At 40.1% G+C, this 17,708-nt stretch overlaps 1 protein-coding gene across 2 annotated transcripts in view; it reads right to left on the minus strand.

Moving 5' to 3' along the window:
• Positions 1 to 17,708, minus strand: part of DYM (dymeclin) — a 367,304-nt gene that overhangs the window by 189,082 nt on the left and 160,514 nt on the right. For both annotated transcript variants that reach the window (XM_039543377.1, XM_039543378.1), the window contains exon 12: positions 8,375 to 8,500. In XM_039543377.1, coding sequence (XP_039399311.1) covers positions 8,375 to 8,500 — 126 coding nt within the window. The remainder of the gene's footprint in view (positions 1 to 8,374; positions 8,501 to 17,708) is intronic.

The raw sequence follows: 17,708 nt of genomic DNA on the forward strand, positions 1-17,708 counted from the left end.
TTCCTCCTTTTCCTGCCTCCCTTTTCCCCCACCCCACTTAGTTCCCAGTACCAGTCTAAAAATTAATGGTAGCTTAGGTACAAATGATCATGACTTGATCACATTTATAATGTGCAAACAGAAAAAAAGTCCAGACCAATAATATAGATACTTACTTGGTGCTTTAAAAGGGTCAGTTTCACAAATCTGAAAACAACTTTCAGCCAAATCACCTGGGTGGAAGAATTTCATCCGAAAAATATGAATGATAATTGGGAATTATTTAACAGAACTTTACTAAATGCCTACTGGTATGGCTCGTCCCCTCTGTATTCAGGTCAGGCAGATTCCTCCTCAGTGTTGCCTAGGCATCAGCAGGAGTGTCACTGACCGCACAGGACAGACAGGTTCCCTGCGCTCAGTTCTGATATCCAGCCTCACATCCCAAAGCAACTGGGGCAACAATTACAAGGGAAGTCTGGCTTTGCCCCTGTAGCACTGGTCTGGTGCATGCTTAGTTGCTCTGTGGGGCTGGTGCAAGTACAGTCCAGGCAGCACTAGAAGCGGTGAGAGAATGAAGCATGCACAGTCACTCTGTGGGGATGGCGCATGTGCAGTCTGGTTAATACTCGGAGCCAGAGCATGCCCAGTGAGCATGGAATGTTTTGGACTGTTAAATTCTAAGATCTTGGAAGTCTCTTCTGAGCTTGTGCAAAATGGAGATTTTTCAAAGGTTTATACCTTAGCCAAATTCAGGCAGATTTTCATAGGATCAGAGTGATGGGATGTCTATCCTACATTAGCACAAAAACAGTTATCAGGAGCTAAAGAGATCCATGAAGGTATTGGCCACACCTGGAGGATGTGCCAGTCTCAGTTACTGATGAATCCCATCTGGGGAAGGAGCTGGTCGCTAGTGTAAACAGAGGAAGTTTGCAGTAAAAGGGTTCTGCAGGGGAGAGAGGGAAGGAACTCTGCAGTCACCTTCTGGGATCAGAGCATGGAAAGAGCCCAGAGAGGCAGCTGAAGGTCCAGGGTGTGATGAAAGATTAAGCCTGAGGATGACAGAAGGGGGTTTAAATTTATACTTTTACACTGGGATTTATAGGAGGATTCCAGGGGAGAGCCCTGTGAGTCCTAGCCCTGCAACAGGGGTGAGTTTACAGAGGTATTAGAGAGGCCTGCTGATAGGCTCAGATAGAAGAAAGCCCAGGAAATTAGCAGGGAGTGGGTCTGAATATAGACAGACCTTGCTTGCTAACTACAGGGTCCCTGGGCTAGAACCCAGAAGAGAGGGAGGGTCTGAGTTCCCCTACTAGCTACTGGGGAAGATGGCGGGAAAGCTCCCCAGAGAGAACAGGATAAGGATAATAAAGCCCTGAGAGAAGGGTGTGGACAATGGGGCCTGGAGTAGGAGACAGAAAATCGGACATAAGGACATTGGACATTCTGCTAATCTGGAACAGATGGATTTAAACGCAATGGGGCTGGAAGGCTGAATTGCAAGAGTATCAGCAACTCGGGTGTGGTCTACACTACAGACCTATACTGCTATAATTACATCACTCAAGGATGTGAAAAATCCACCCCCCTGAACAACGCAGTTATGCTGACCTAACCCTCTGTGAAGACAGTACTATGTTGGCAGGAGAGCTTCTCCCGCTGACATTATTAATCCACCTCCCTGAGGGGTGGTTGCTATGCCAATGGGAGAGCTCTCTCCCGTCGGCATAGAGTGCCTTCATTAAAGTACTGCAACAGCGCAGCTGCATCAGTGCAGCAGCGCCAATGCAGCGTTTTAAGTGTAGACTTGCCCTCAGTCTTCTCTAATGTCCTTTGTCAACAGTTGCTCCAGTCCTTTGGTGTTCTATCACACCTGTCCCGGAGGAGGGGCTCTTGTGATGAGTCCACTCATCCACAAACAGCAGAAGACACATCCTTGACACAAAGGCCACCCCATGGTTCAAAATATGGAGCTCCTCAAAGAAAAGGTCACCAGAATTTTTAACATGTTCTAAACAACATGCTTTCCCCTGTCCTCATTCTGGAAATTGCTGATCCATTTCAGTTAAAACTTTCCAAAATATTCTGCCTGAGGTGGACACTCAGAGAATTTCAGCCCCAATGGTTAAAGTTTGCCAAAGCAGTAAAACTGAAAATAGGGTCTTACAATGGAAGTGTTAAGCAACCTTATTAACAGGCGTACTAGCCACACCTTTAATATAATTCCCCACTCATCAGCGTTTAATAGCACTGTGTAGAACTATGTCATTCCTGATCTACAAGATACTCGGCAACTCTACTTTTAAGACTCTATTAATAATTACAGTACCTAACTATATACTCAGCTGACTCTTCAGCTCTAGTAATTTAATAGTGTCAAATCAAAAGGCATACTAACAATCACACACAAAAAACAGTAAAGGATGTGGAAATCTCCTTTCTACTGATTCACAGAACATACATTTGAAGCTCTATCACTGCTACATGAATCTTTCGGAAGGAGGAACTAGTGATATTAATTTCTCAGATACAGTAAGATAATAAACCAAGTCAGTTCTGATGGCTAAGAGGACTGATTATATTGTTAATGAGCCTAGAAGGGAAAAAAGTAACCTGGGTACCATTAAACCAAAACCAGCACAGTTGACTGTAAGGCTGAGTGCCACAGAGACACACGCTTCACTAAAACAGAACACATCAAAATAACAGCCTGCATTCCAGAGTAGCCCCAGAACACACAAATATGATTTTATTCCTCAAGAAAAAATGTTTCTGAAATTTTGACTGATTCATGGTGGTCAAAAGAACAAACCCCTAACTCCTGTATGTCATGCCTACAGCTTTCATTTCATATTTCGTTTACACCAATTATGCCTTTAAGATACAAAAAATTCCCAGAAAAGAATGCTTCAAAGCTGGTTTCTGAAACAATAGTAGTATACAAGTACATTAAAAACACGCCACCAATTAACAAAGAAGCAAAGAATTCAGCAGTGTCAAATGTTGTCTCCTGTCCTATACTTAAGATTGTAAGCAAACTGGGGCAGGAACTATCTTTTTCTTCCACGTTTGTACAGTACCTAGCACAATGGGGTCCTGGCCCACGACTAGGGCTCTGATGCACTATGGTAGTACAAATAAATAATAATAATAAGTCATTTCATAAGGGGACTGGTAGTCAGGAGATCTTGGTTCCCAACTCTGCCACAGACTCATTAGGTCATTAATTAAATAACCTCTGGCTGATTTTCAGAGGTGCTGAGGACCCACAATTCCAGCTGCAGCTAAAGGGAAACGTGAATACTTGGTTCCTCTGGAAAACACCTGACTCTCACAATCAACATTTTTTTAAACAAATGGGGAAAACGAAACTTCTGTCTTTGCAAAGTACTTTGAAATGCTTGACAAAATGTGTTATTTTCACACACAATAAAATTTCATTACATGACTGTTCAGCTTCAAAGTAGCTTCATCAAAAAAAAAAAAATCCATAAACTCTCAGTAAAAAACAGGAACTTTAAATTAAGATTTAATTAGCCAAATTATGACATTTCTGCCTCTATATTCTCACTGAAGCTTACAAGTTAATGGATAGAAAGAGTGGTCATGACAGAAAATACATCTCTTATCAAAATGACAACGAGCTACAAAACAGAGGCAGTTACTAGACCAACCATGTATGCTTTCTTGCATTGTTTAACTATTCTTCAGCAAACAATCTCACAAAAAGCAACATGACTAAGTAAGCAGCATGAAATGCTCACAACAAAACCCCAAAACACATTAAATTTACCAGGTTTTAAGATTTCATAAATTCAAAATTTAGTTACGGTTTTAAGAAAGTTTTGCTAAGGGTCAAACAATTTAAAAGGGAATGCGGACCCAGTTTCAAACAAATCTGGTACGATTTATGGATTTGCACTGAAAATGAAAATAAAACCTGAAGCTTTGCACACAACACCCAGAGAAAAGTCTGCAAATTTTGACTTGAGTTTAGCTCTGACTTCTCAAAGTGAAACCAGGGCTGTAGACCCAAGAGAACAGAACTTCAAAAATGTGTTTGCATGAAACCCTGAGAACTGAAACTTCAGAATTTCCCACAGCTCCGATTATGAGGCATTTCTTCAGAATCTGAGGAAGACTGACTCAGTGTTAAAATTTTCAACTGCAACATACACAACGTATTTCCAGTTATTATTATTGGATAACAGTGTCACAGCACCATTCAGGTTTAGCCCAGCCCCCCATGGTGGGATGGGGGGCAGAGGAAAGAGGTGTGTCTGGGTCAAATTTGAGGCCCAGTCTACACGGGGGGGGGAAGAGGGGAGAGAATCGAGCTAAGTTACGCAACTTCAGCTACACGAATAACGTAGCTGAAGTCGATGTACTTAGATCGACTTACGTGGTGTCTTCACCGTGGTGAGTTGACTGCTGCCGCTCCCCCGTCGACTCCGCCTGCACCTCTCGCCAAGCTGGAGTACAGGAGTCGACAGGAGAGCACTCGGGGGTCGATTTATCGCATCTAATTAGATGCGATAAATCGATCTTCGCTGGGTCGATCGCTGCCCGCCGATCCGTCCGGCAGTGAAGACATACCCAGAGTGAGTGGCATTGCAAATCCCATGCACCAGAGGCCAGGTCACAAAGCCCAGAGCAGGGAGCCAAGCCCAGCCAGCCTGCGGGACAGGAGCCAGCTCAATTGGGACATTCTGGCTTTCCCGTGGTTTCTTTATTTCCCCCCAATGTCTCGCAACTCCTCTGAGGTCACAACCCACAGTTTGGGGAATGTTAATTTAGAGAGCTATAAGAAGGTGTTCATTAGTATTTGTACAGTGCTATGAAGCGTTACAGAAGCATTTGCTAATGGGCAGCACAAATTCATTGACGAGGTAATTTTAAGTGTACTGTGGCAATTTGGAAACAAAATAACATTTAAAAATAAATACAGCTGCCTGTAGGAAAAAAGTACCATAAAAGTTTTGTGACACTGCATCTCATTTGAAGATCTCAGTTAAATTATGATTTCATATTGCTGGGGGGGTGGGGATAGGTGGGAGGGGATCAATTCACCAAAGACCCATCCCAGTTAGGGAACTCCGGATTTACCAGTTTACTCCATTGTTACTACTGAAGTAAACCGGGTTCTGTGCGAGCCCTGGGGGTCTGCCTGCATGGAGTCAGTTGCAGGAACAAGGTCTATGTTTTTGATCACCTCTTCCATGCAGCTAAGACCACATTTATTTTAAATAAAAACGCTTTAGCAGTTAGAAGAGTTTCTGTGGTTTCCTGGGCTCTTTACCAGTCTGTATAATCACAGAGATTTATAAAACTGTGCTTACTAAAATTAATCTTAAAAATCAATAAATAAATAAATGTGGGTGTAATACCACAAAGGAAAATATGCCCATAAATGGATCACACAGTAATGACTGTTATAAGAATATTACAGGATATGCATCAGCACAGAGAAAAACAGGTCGACTCAAAATACATTAAATTATTCTCTTATTTTCTCAGACTTCAGCCAAGTGATGGAAGAAGCTTCCTGCTGAAATTGCTAAAATGCAATAAATACTTACAGTGAATAAGAGCTTCATTCAGGTTGTATGACTGGTGCTAGACATTCACATTTTACAGCCTGATTTAGATAGTTCCCTTCTCTCCATTGATAAGTTTTTTTTCTTCCCTATGAGAGCCTCTCAGCATTTGGGGAGTTGTGTGTTTGAGATTTAAGACATTTAATTAAACTAATTCACTAATTAACACTATACAAAACTAATCTATTTGGAAGCTAGTCCCACACCTTTCACACTGTGAGAATACACACCTAGAAACACTGAAAAGGATGTAAACTGGTGTCAGATGCACCAATGCATTCCTACACCTGATTTCCAGAGGAAAAGAAAAAGCATGGCTTTATCTGTCCTTTTATTTTCTTCTGGCAGCTATGCACAGGTGAGTGGGTCCTCAGGAAGTGGCATCAGGAAGATGCTTTCACAAACTGTCCATCCAAACAGGGTTGGGCTTAACCTGCAATATTCAGATCTGGATTTTGAAATCCTCCTTTTCTTCTCCTCTTCCACAAAGTTCAGGGATGTTCAGAATTAGGAATGAAACAAGGGAATCAGAAAATGCTGCTTGCCCGGGGTCCTGGGTAAAGCAAATAACTGGAGGGGAATTTTCTTGAAACGCAGGAATCCTGGAGACTCAGGGTCGTAGTCCTTGACCCACTTCTAGTCAAGTATGTCATGGCTGCTAAAGCAGTGTTGTAGCCTAGACAGGGACCTCACCTGCACATCCATAGCTGAATTCTCTGGGTGAGGGCAGGAGATACCCAACCTCTCCTCTTCATTGCACTTGTCCATCTCTGTGATGAAGTTTTGGAGTGCAAGGGGAAACAAAAGCCCTGGAGTTCAATGTAAGCAATGCTACAGGAGTAGCAAAGGTGCATTTTGTTCGACTTTAGGCCTTATGCACAGAGGGAAGTACAGACCACTCATGGGGTGTAAAAGAAGGGTAGAAAAGAGGACTGCACAGAGGAAAGGAACAGAGGAGAGTGGAAAAGGTTGGATGACCCCCAGGTCTGCCCTCTAACTCAATGCCAGTGTGTTCCTTCAGCTGTTGATAGAGCAGCATGCAGCTCCTTGAAAGTCATCGATTTTTGGCCCTCTTCCCAGATGCAGCAAGAAGCTGGTCACATGAGCAGTTCACATACACAGGACTATGGGCTCAGGTAGCAGCCCACAGGCCCAGGAGTCTCTCCCCCATTCCCATAGTACTCATTTAAGGAACAAAAATATGTATGTCCTGGCTGCCTGGAGCCGCCAAAGGATACCCCACCAAGCATCCTCTGCTGAAGGGGGAAACAGAGGCATAAGATAAGGCAGCAAAGAAAATACTGAAAGAGAATATATGGGAAAGAAAAGAGAACAGAGGCAGAGAAGGGCTAGCATGTGAAAACTGGCAGGAAAAAGGAGGACAAATACTTGTTTTAAATAAAGGGAGATCATAAATACCCCTGACATTATAAAGTCACCATTACAGCCATGTTGGCAATCTCAGCAGTGAGGACAAGGATTAAATGGACATAGAAAGTGAATTATGCTCTCACCCCATGGCTTAATCTACCCTGGCCATTTTAGGAAAATCTGCCACGTTTGCCTAAACAATGAGAGATCTGTTGACAGAGCATGTTTAAAGCCTTTAAAATAAATGAAGAAAGATGAGGCAAGGAAGTGATGGTGGTGGTGGGTATACTGTATCTCAATAGTTCAATAAACTCAATTCATGAGCAAAAAACTTGAATGTTAAGGAGATACTAAATCTACAGACACTGCATCCAAATATATACACCCATGGTGTGTGGGGCGGAAGGAAATGTCTCCAGAGAAATGTTGGCTTCAGCAGTTTGCATATTTGCCATCGGTTTTCGTCCCAAAAGTTGCTTATTAGTCCCAAGAAACTTCACATACACACAAAGTCCTCCTGTTTTCTACATACAGATCTATATAATCTCCTATGAAGCTAAAGAAATTTGTGACCAAAATTCTCTCTCTTGGGTTTTTACAAGCCTCTATCACTTTGATACACTGGGGAAAAAGTCACATTCCTGCTAAGACAGGACAAACTTACCTGCGAGAAAGATTCTGTTTAACTACCTGAACATTTGCTTTCAGTTTTTCACATCTCCTTTATGAATCAATGCATCACATAATCTCAAGAGATACTTTGCATGTCCGAGCCAAAAATCAGATAAAATTAGTGTAAACTTCTTCTACATTATGATAGTTTTACAAGCTCCAGCACAGTTGGTTAAGGCCAATGAAATCTAGTCAGAATTTGGACCATGTTATATGGCTAATATAAAATAGATATTAATCTGGCCGAAAGACAGACTGGAGATGCCAAGTAAGGAAGTTACATCCAGTTTGGGAAATAAAAACTCCCAATAAAGTCCCTTCAGTTGGAATATAAGCTGTTTAAGTAAGGTTGCTGTGAAAGCATAAGACTGTTTACCTATCATTCTATTTCTTTTTCTTCCTTGGCAAACAGCATCCTTGAGAAACCTGCCTGCCTACTTCCATGCTCAGTTGGAAAGAGGAAACACCAGAGAAGAACAAAGTTATCCTACTGGCAGAAAAATCATTTGTACACATCACTAAACAAAGATTCTTGAAAGGAAGCTTGTAATCCTGTTTTAATTAGTCCTGTAGGAAATGAGTATATATCCTCAAATCTTGAAGAGCAAATTTAATCTGTAAGCCAGTTCTGCTGAGGAGACAATTATTGTCCTAGTGGAGTAGGCAGTACAACATGCAAGCTTATTTATATTCAGATAAAGATCTAAATGATTTTTATTTTCTAAGAGTTATTTACCATAACAGTAACTCACCACTTCATGAATGGATCGATTGAAGCCATCATCCTCTGTAAGGATCAACAAAATTATAAGAGCCATGTAAACATGGTGTGAATTCCTTTCTTCAACATGATAGAGAATCTCAAGAATTGGCAAAACCTTGAGGGGAAAAATATGAATACGTTAGTTTAGTCTTTCAAACATCACAAACAATAAACACAGAAGGTTTTAAACCCTCCTTGTGTCATCCTGTCCTTTCATAATATCACAGTTTCCCTTCCCTCCTGAAACAGCCACCTCTAACTACTGACATAAAATGCTCAAACACCTTCCATCTGCTTTTTATGTCTCTGTGAGAGTCATTAATAGTCTAAACATATTCTTTCTTGTAGTGAGACACTGAATTTTAATTCCTAATAAATGGAATACCTAGCCACACCAGTTACTATAAGGCTCTGAAAATTCCATCTCCCATTGGACAGAAAAACTGTTTGCTGAACCAAATTTATACCAGTTCACGGCTAACTCAGTTGAAACACAGTTTGCCTGGCTACAATACACCAGGCTCAATCATCTTCCTCACAACATTTTACAAAGGTTTGAAATGGTTATGTCCCATCCATCATAGCTAGACAGTGTTTGAACTGCACTATTCAGAATCATTGTAAAATCAGAGGAGGGCCAAAACTGGCACTTTAATCCAAACCTCTTTGAATTTCAAGGGGTGGAGGTGATCAAATTAGAATCCCCAGATCTGAAAACCAATCTGGGTTGGATCCAAAACCAGTAAAAACCTGTTTTTTCCTATTCTACTTCATATACTGCCAGGGTTTGAGTGTTCCCATTCCTATGAGAGTTCAGCCCAAGGTCTTGCAACATTTCCACCAAGATGGCCAGCTTGAGCCAAAGTCCTGAAAGACGAGCTGACAAGATTTCATTGCCACAGAATTAGTACCTGAACTCTAGTCTTGATTTGTCCTCAAACTCCAGCCTAAACTTAATCCAGAGGCAAATACTGTCTCTTCACCATCTCTTTGAATATTAGCTTTACACTGGCTCAGTAAAATTTCCCCTTCCCATGATTTCTAAAATCACAAAATAATATAGTAAAAGGACTTCAGAAAATTCTTATTTCCAAGACTGAATGAGGCACAGAAAACTCTTCCCAAGAGATTATAGATGCTTAAAGACTTAGCTTGATGTTTTAAAAAACAAACCGAACGTAGCAGGATGAATCATGTGAAACCTTTTCTGGTGACCAGCCAGTACTCTGAATGCATCATATGCCTCTAAAATTACCAGAAATGTTCTGTTATAATCACCAAGTTCCAAAACAGTTTGTTTTGGCTAGACACATTAAAGACATTTTTACAGTTTCTTATAAAACCAGTGGGTTTGTCTTTATGTGCTTCTGGCACATACCTTTTCTGGGGCACATTAACCAGGATCAAGATAACACCACAGGAAAGAATGAGACTTTTTAAAAACACTTTTTTCCATCATTAGAACCAAACATCTTTCTCTACAAATTCAGAAGTTAGGGATTTCAGACAGCCACTTCTTTGCTGTTAAAAACAGTAAATTTTTCTACATCCTGCAACTGTAGGGATTGAGATTTTTTTCTCTAAACTACATGATCACTAAGACAAAGACCACTTTTTTTTATAACATTTGAATTACAGATAGCACAATATCTGTGCTAAAAATAAAAGATATTTATTTCTCCCATCCCTCAGTGGGAAGTGGTTTTCCTCATATCCCTGAGCTCTTCATTTTCATCTATCCCTATATACAATAAGCACCATTGTTATGGCTGAAATGGACACAACTCTCATCAGCATTAGATGCCACTACAATTCCTTCATTAGAAAGTCAGCATTTCTGTTAAGGAATGAGAGATACTTATCTCCCAGCTCCAATCAGAATCAATGTGTGCTCGCTCTCTCTCTGTTGCATTCCCAGGAACTCCTGCCTTGAAGCCAGGAGAACAAGGTTAGAGACCCAGTTCTCCTGGATGGTAGCACAGAACACTGCCATCTAGATCATCCCTACTTTGATATTTTTAAGCATAAGAAAAACAGATAATGACTAAAGACATTTGTTTTTCTGACTTGAAGACTACAACTCTTTAGTGTTATTATTTTGTACTGGCTTGTTCTGTCTTTCACAAGTTTTTCAACTGAAAAAGAAAAAAAATTCAAAACTACCTCACACAAGGCTTACTGCCTGAGCCCATAGCTCATAGGTAAGAATGGTGTCCCTAGTCTCTGTTCATCAGAGGATGGAGATGGATGGCAGGAGAGAGATCACTTGATCATTGCCTGTTAGGTTCACTCCCTCAGGGGCACCTGGCATTGGCCACTGTCGGTAGACAGATACTGGGCTAGATGGACCTTTGGTCTGACCCGGTACAGCCTTTCTTATGTTCTTATGTTCTCCAATTGCTTCCAACTAAAATACAGTAGAAACTCAGAGTTACGAACCGGTTGGAATGGAGGTTGTTCGTAACTCTGAAATGTTCGGTACTCTGAACAAAACATTATGATGAAGTTTACAAGTGAACATTGACTTAATATAGATTTAAAACTTTACCATGCAGAAGAAAAATGCTGACGTTAACCATCTTAATTTAAATGAAATAAGCAAAGAAACAGTTTCTTTACCTTGTCAAATTTTTTTTTAAACTTTCCTTTTATTCTTGGAGTAGTTTACATTTAACACAGTACTGTGCTGTACAGTAGTTGCGGGGGGGGGGGGTGGGAGGGGGGGAAGGAGGGGGTTTGGTCTCTGCTGCCTGATTGCGTACTTCTGGTTTCAAATGAGGTGACAGGTCAGTTCGTAACTCTGGTGTTCGTAACGGTGAAGTTCTACTGTATGTATATTGCACATGGCTTTGCATTGCATACATTCAAAATCCAAATCCTTTCCTAGTGCTAGTACTGTTATAAATGCCAATAGATGAAAATTCTCTTTGCACAACATAAAGCAATATAAAACTACTGCAGAGTTTCTTTCACAATTTTGCTTTGCAGTGAAAACAACAAAAAGCTTTTTGAAGTCTACCAAGTGATGCATATACTTAGTTTCTTGGATGGCTGCTGAGTTGAGAAAAGGGGGAACATCAGCTTTTTAGTCCTGTAGGATTTATTACAGTAAAATACTAATATTTATTACTAATCAAAATTTAATACATTGCCATGCAAGTTATAGGGCCTTATAATACTTGTCAAGCAGTCTTGGTAGTGCTGAATAACACTGTACCAAGCACATTTGGGACACCTGTTGCTTCAGAACTGCCCAAGATACATATTATCTCTATTTGAAAGGATGTTAGTTCATAAACCATAGCTGGCGAAGTGTATTCATGTTCAAGAAGCACCCAAGGCACTAAAGGTGCAGGGATAACACCCTTATTGACACTGAGTGAAATACTGTATATCAGCTCAATCCGCAGTAATTTGGAAATAAACCAGACACCCGTTTCCACCCCACACTCCATTTATAACACAGCTTCTAAAATCAGATTTCTTTATTATCATTCAGATCATGTCACCTTCTCTTGGAAGCCCTCCACAGACTCCCCAATTCACTGCAAACTTAACTTCCTTGTTCTCACCTTCAAGGCTTTTCATATCTGTGCCCCTCCCTACTTATATATCCTTATCACTCAGCATTTTGCCCAAGCCTCCTCTGCTCTGGGAATTAGGCCAGACTTAACACTCATTTGCTTCCCGAACAACTGTTATTGTGCCCTCTTCCATGCTGCCCTTTGCATATTGAACCTGAAATGATTCATAAGTGGAACCATCTGAACCTTGAGATTTCTGGTTCACCGCAAATTTTGATATTTTGAAATTTCCTGTGCACCAGAAATTCTGAAACATTTTTGTTTCTGAAACACTGACACATGGCTTTTGCAAAACTAAATATAGCCCACAGGACCCTGCCAGTTGCTACTGAAATTAACATGCATCTGATCAGTATCACCCCTGCAGTTGTGAAATTGACACGAATCATATCAGTTTCAGTCAGCAGCTTCTAGGGCTACCAGGGTTTGCAGTTCTGGGGCAGTCCAGCCATGCAGACTGCCTGAGGCCAGGGATCCAGGATTCCACAGTCCCCATCCTGAGGCAGTCCACATGGCAGGGCTGCCCTGGAGCCACAGAACCTGGAAGCCTGGTCTCTCCAGCAGCCTACCAGGAAACAGGCAGAGTTCTGACAAAAACCTGCATGTGATTAGATGAAAGGTCATGAACCCAAGATGTTTCCACAAAACCTGTTGGGTTTGATGAATCAGTATCTTCCGATGAAACTTTGTTTTGTCTGAAAATTCTCCATCAGCTTTATTCATCCCTTTTCCTTCTTCAAACTCTCTTCAAGACCCAGTTCTGCTATAATTTTTATAAGAAATTAGCCAACTAATTTTGGCTAGGGTGCAGGTATTAAATGGAGATTAATGTGGTAATTAAAATAAATATTTTTGTCTCACTCTTTTTTCCTTTTTATGTACTACATCTTGTGTTAGTTTGTAAGCACTTCAGGTAAATGACAGTCTTTATACATGTGCATCTGTGTGTGTGGACAGCACCGGGCACACAGTGGGTCGTACCGAAATATTATTAATTATCATTAATCATAATAATAATTGTTAAATCACTATATGCACCAGGGCTTGATCACAGACAAAATATTTTAAATGCAGTTGAGATCTCAACATTCTTACTTCCAGACTTCTCAATAAATGCATTTTCACATACTTGAGTTAATTAAAAAATTTCTATATGAAATATATTTATGCTTATAAATCCATTATTTAAAAATAAGATATTAACATGCTCCTTTCATTCAAAGATCTTGTCTTATACTCCTCTACTGCATTATGTGGTACTGATATTCATTGAATAAACTCTTTTACTTCTACAAAACATGAAATAAACTGCAAAAACATGCAATAAACCATTTATTTTGCACCATGGGCCCACCTTACACACATTTTGCCGACTAAATCATCTCTACTGGGCCTATTTCTTACATTTCTTGTCGCTGAGCAGTCTTCAATCAGCTGACATTTTTACAGAAATTAAAAAATGTGGGCCAAATAAAAACAGACACTGAAAATTACAGATACTATAGTCAGTTCAGGGCCAGAGACTATTTAACCAGGAAAAAAAAAAAGGTTTTTATATACATCTTATCTAAAGTACATGACAAAATATACAATTTCTGATCAATATGCTCATACCAAATTTTTGTCAATGAAAATTATAACAAATCATCATATTCTATAATAATACATCATCTCATCCATTCCTTAAATACAATCATTTCTGGGAGGAGAGAGGCAACTAATGAATAGTCCTTAGCAACAGTGCACAACTGTGCAGGACCCAAAGCAAAGAATTACTGTATTCATTAGAAACTACATTTTGCATGCTTAATATTGATTTGCAATTACCCAACTAATATTTAGCCTTGAAAATGGGGTTAACAATCCATATCCTTGCAAAAAGAGTCAACATTTTTCATGAACACAAGTAACACACAGCTTGTTTTTATATCTGAAAAGCTGTTCCATGACACCGTGTTGGGGCATTGGCTTTGCAAAGTGCCACCTACTGCAACACCAGCATCACTTCCTGCAGCAACCTGAGAGCATTTCCCAGTGATCTCCTTTCCAAATACGAACTAGGGATGCCCCTTGCTAAATTTATGATGAACTACATCACGTCATATAATTTAGGACATTGGACTACATCATTTCACACAATACTATGGATGCACAGAGATGATCTAGAAATTGTTATAATTAAATGAGTGATCTATTCTTGTGCGCAGATTGTTGTTATAGAAAGAACAGAGTCATATTCTTACAAATAAAGTTTTTATATAAGTAAAGCTAGCATTACCATACTGTTTTAATACAAGGTAAGCATACTTCACCACCTTGTAGCTGAATGATCATGACTTGGGAGAAAAAAAAAAAGAAAGAGCCCTTAATAGATAAAAGTAGGCTCACACACAATTAAATTAAGAAATGAGTTCAGCTAAAATAGTTTAACACATACAGGACTAATTAAAAAATGTAACTAAGAAGTTATGAGAGAGTAGAGATTGATGTCCAAAAAATCAATCTCAAAAATAAGGAAATCACACTAGCAAGTCTGCCAATGATGTTTCCTGGGCAAAGAAAGGGTATTAAAAAGAAGATGAGGGGTGGGAACTACCAGATGTTTTGATGTGGCAAATAAAGTGTAATTTTTCTTTTAGAGTGATCACAACAACAAAGAAGATGGACCCAAAGTAGCATTAAATAAGGAGTAATAATATCATACAATCATAAAAGTGTAGGATTGAAAGGGACGTCAATAAGTCATCTATTCCAGTCCTCTGCACTCAAGGCAGAACTACAGTAATAACTAGACCATCCCTCACAGGTGTTTGTCTAACCTGCTCTTCAAAACCTCCAATGATGGTGATAGAGTTTCACAGCCTCCCCGGGCAATTTATTCCAGTGCTTTACTACCCTGACAGTGAGGAAGTTTTTCCTAATGTCCAACCTAAACCTCCCTTATAGCAATTTAAGCCCATTGCTTCTTGTCCTAACCAAAGAGGTTAACAAGAACAATTTTTCACCCTCCTCCTTGTAAAAACCTTGTATGCTGTCATATTCCCCACTACCTCCCCGCCCTCCCGCCTGTCTTCTCTTCTCCAGACAAAACAACCCCACTTTTTTCAATCTTCCCTCATAGGTCATGTTTTCTAGACCTTTAATCACGTTTCTTGCTCTCCTCTGGACTTTCTCCAATTTGTCCACATCTTTCCTGAAATGTGGCACCCAGAACTGGACACAATGCTCCAGTTTGAGGCCTTATCAATGCAAAGTAAAGTGGAAGAATTATTTCTCGTGTCTTGCTTATAACACTCCTGTAACACATCCCAGAATGATCTATGCTTTTTTTGCAACAGTGTTGCACTGTTGACTCATATAATCCCTAAGGCAACGTCTGAAGTTCACAATATACCAAATACAATAATTAAATAAACCCAGCAAAAAGTAGCAAAAAACCCCAAACTTATGAATATTTTCCCACAGAACAGAAAACTAGTACACTTAGTGCCTTACTGTCACACTGATAGCCTGGAAACTTAATGATGCTATTGATCCACAGAACTGATCCACCAGAGTGACTCAGCCCTGACCTACACTGTTCATCTATGGGGGGGATAGAGAGGAGTTCAGTCTTCATTGGCAGTTCAGTAGCTGGCCTCCTTCCTGAATTTGCCAACAAATGTGCCTATGAGTGCTAATTTTCATCATGTCCTTATCTGTCGACTAGGAATCAGACTGAGACCAAACACATTTCATACAGGTCCCCAAACAGCCTTCAGATGCTAGCTAAAATCCAGCCTAGGTTGTTAGGTTATCTAACTATGAAAGGCTCTCTTTTCTTTTACCAATCCCTGAGACATCCAATTCCATCTTTACAAGAATTTTTATAAAATAAGATTTGCATAAAAGATTGCCAGCATGTCCGCATTATATAAAAAATAGTGATGTTCTGTAAACTGCCATACTACAGAACCACAGATCAGATAGGATCACACTGGCCATTAGCCACAACTGGCTGCTGGAAAACAAAAATTTAATTTCATAAAAAAAATTCAAGGTTTGGGCATTTGTTTCAGCTTTGCATTGGAATGAGACAGACCTTTTGAAATTTTTCATGAAAAAACAAGAGAGAGAGAGCGATACACTTCTTCAACCCCAGAATAGCCAATAGCCGAATCACGCAGAGCAGGGTCTTGAAACTAGGTCTCTCCAACATTTCAGGTTAGTGTCCTAATCACCAGGCTATTGGGTATTCTGGGGAAGGTCTCTCTTTTAAGATCCAAGAAACCTCCCCAACAAATATGTTTCCACAAAATATTTCCATTTTGACACAGCATTTTCCTGACTAAAAAATGTTTTGTTGAAAAAAGTTCCAGACCAGTCCAAGTCATGACCTCAATTCAAAGCAGTGAGAAAGTTTTTGCTACCATAACATTTCTAACTAAACTTTGTCAGCCTCCCTCCCAGAACCTTTAGAACTGCCTGTTTTATTTCTGTACTCCAGAGCAGGTCAACTTTCATTACATTAATAAGCAAAGTAGTAACACTCTGCAGTTTAAAACTTACTTAGCTCTGCAGTCTGAGTATAATTAACTGGAAATAATAAAACTGATCACGTTTCTTGAGCATACCCTGAAGGTCAACAGATTTGGGCTATATCAAACCAACTGTGGCATGTGAGGGGGTGAGGAGAAATTGTCCAATAAGGATCATTAGGCAGGAATAGTTTAAGAGCCTGGAGTGAAGATCACAGCATTTTGCTCACTACTGATCCTTAACAGAGAGGGGAGGAAAGCAGCAGAAGAGGTCTGTTCCTCATATTTTAATGTGGGGTGTGTGCATACACAAACAGGGCAGGGGAGGGAAGAGCAGAAGAGAAAAGATGGTGATCTTAGAATAGCTGTTCTGGGTGGACACCACCTTCTCATGCTCCTGTAGTTAGGACACCTGAAACAGGAGAGGGATAAAGCTAGTAAGTGGCTTCAGAAGATGCAATTTAAGCAGAAGTGGCTTTACCATGGTCAGATGAAAGACTGAGAGGAGAGGCTATCCCAGTTAAATAACAACTTAGCAACAGTTTGGAGGCCACTGTCGAAGCTGTGCTCCTTATTCTATAAAATACCATAAGAAGAGTGGACAATTCATCACACCTTTAACTAATAGTCACAAATTTTTACCTGTTGACACTAACACATTTAGATCTGTGCTGACTAATAGTTTCCTGGCTAATGAAAGCTTGGAACACAGTTTATTCGTAAGAATTCAAAGTTTTCCTTTTGATTTCTCCTCACATTATTCATCAAAAAATACCAACTAATGATATTTATATATAAAAACAATGGAAGACCATCATGTCACTAAGGGCCAAATTTATATAGGCCTATAACAACATGTCTGATTATACAGGCACATGCAGAGCTGCATGTTGATACTGAATCGGTCTATGCAAATGCAGGTTTCTGCACATGCAAGTTTGCAAATGCATTTTTGGAACCCTGTTAAAAATATCAGAGTCATAGAGCTTAAGTTGCAAAGGGACCACCAGATCATGTAGCCAGACCTCCTGTATATCACAGGCCACTAAACACCTACGGTCCTAACTCTCCTCCCATCTTGGCCCACCCATGCCACTCTTATTCTATCCAATCTCCTCTTCCTCCCACCCCCCATTTTAAACATATTAAGTTTCTCTATCAATTTTGCCAACATTTCAGAGATTTACACTCTTATCAGTGCTAATCCAGTCACATGCTGAGC

The sequence above is a fragment of the Mauremys reevesii genome, linkage group 6 (assembly GCF_016161935.1).
Source record: "Mauremys reevesii isolate NIE-2019 linkage group 6, ASM1616193v1, whole genome shotgun sequence".
In the NCBI taxonomy this organism is placed as follows: domain Eukaryota; kingdom Metazoa; phylum Chordata; order Testudines; family Geoemydidae; genus Mauremys; species Mauremys reevesii.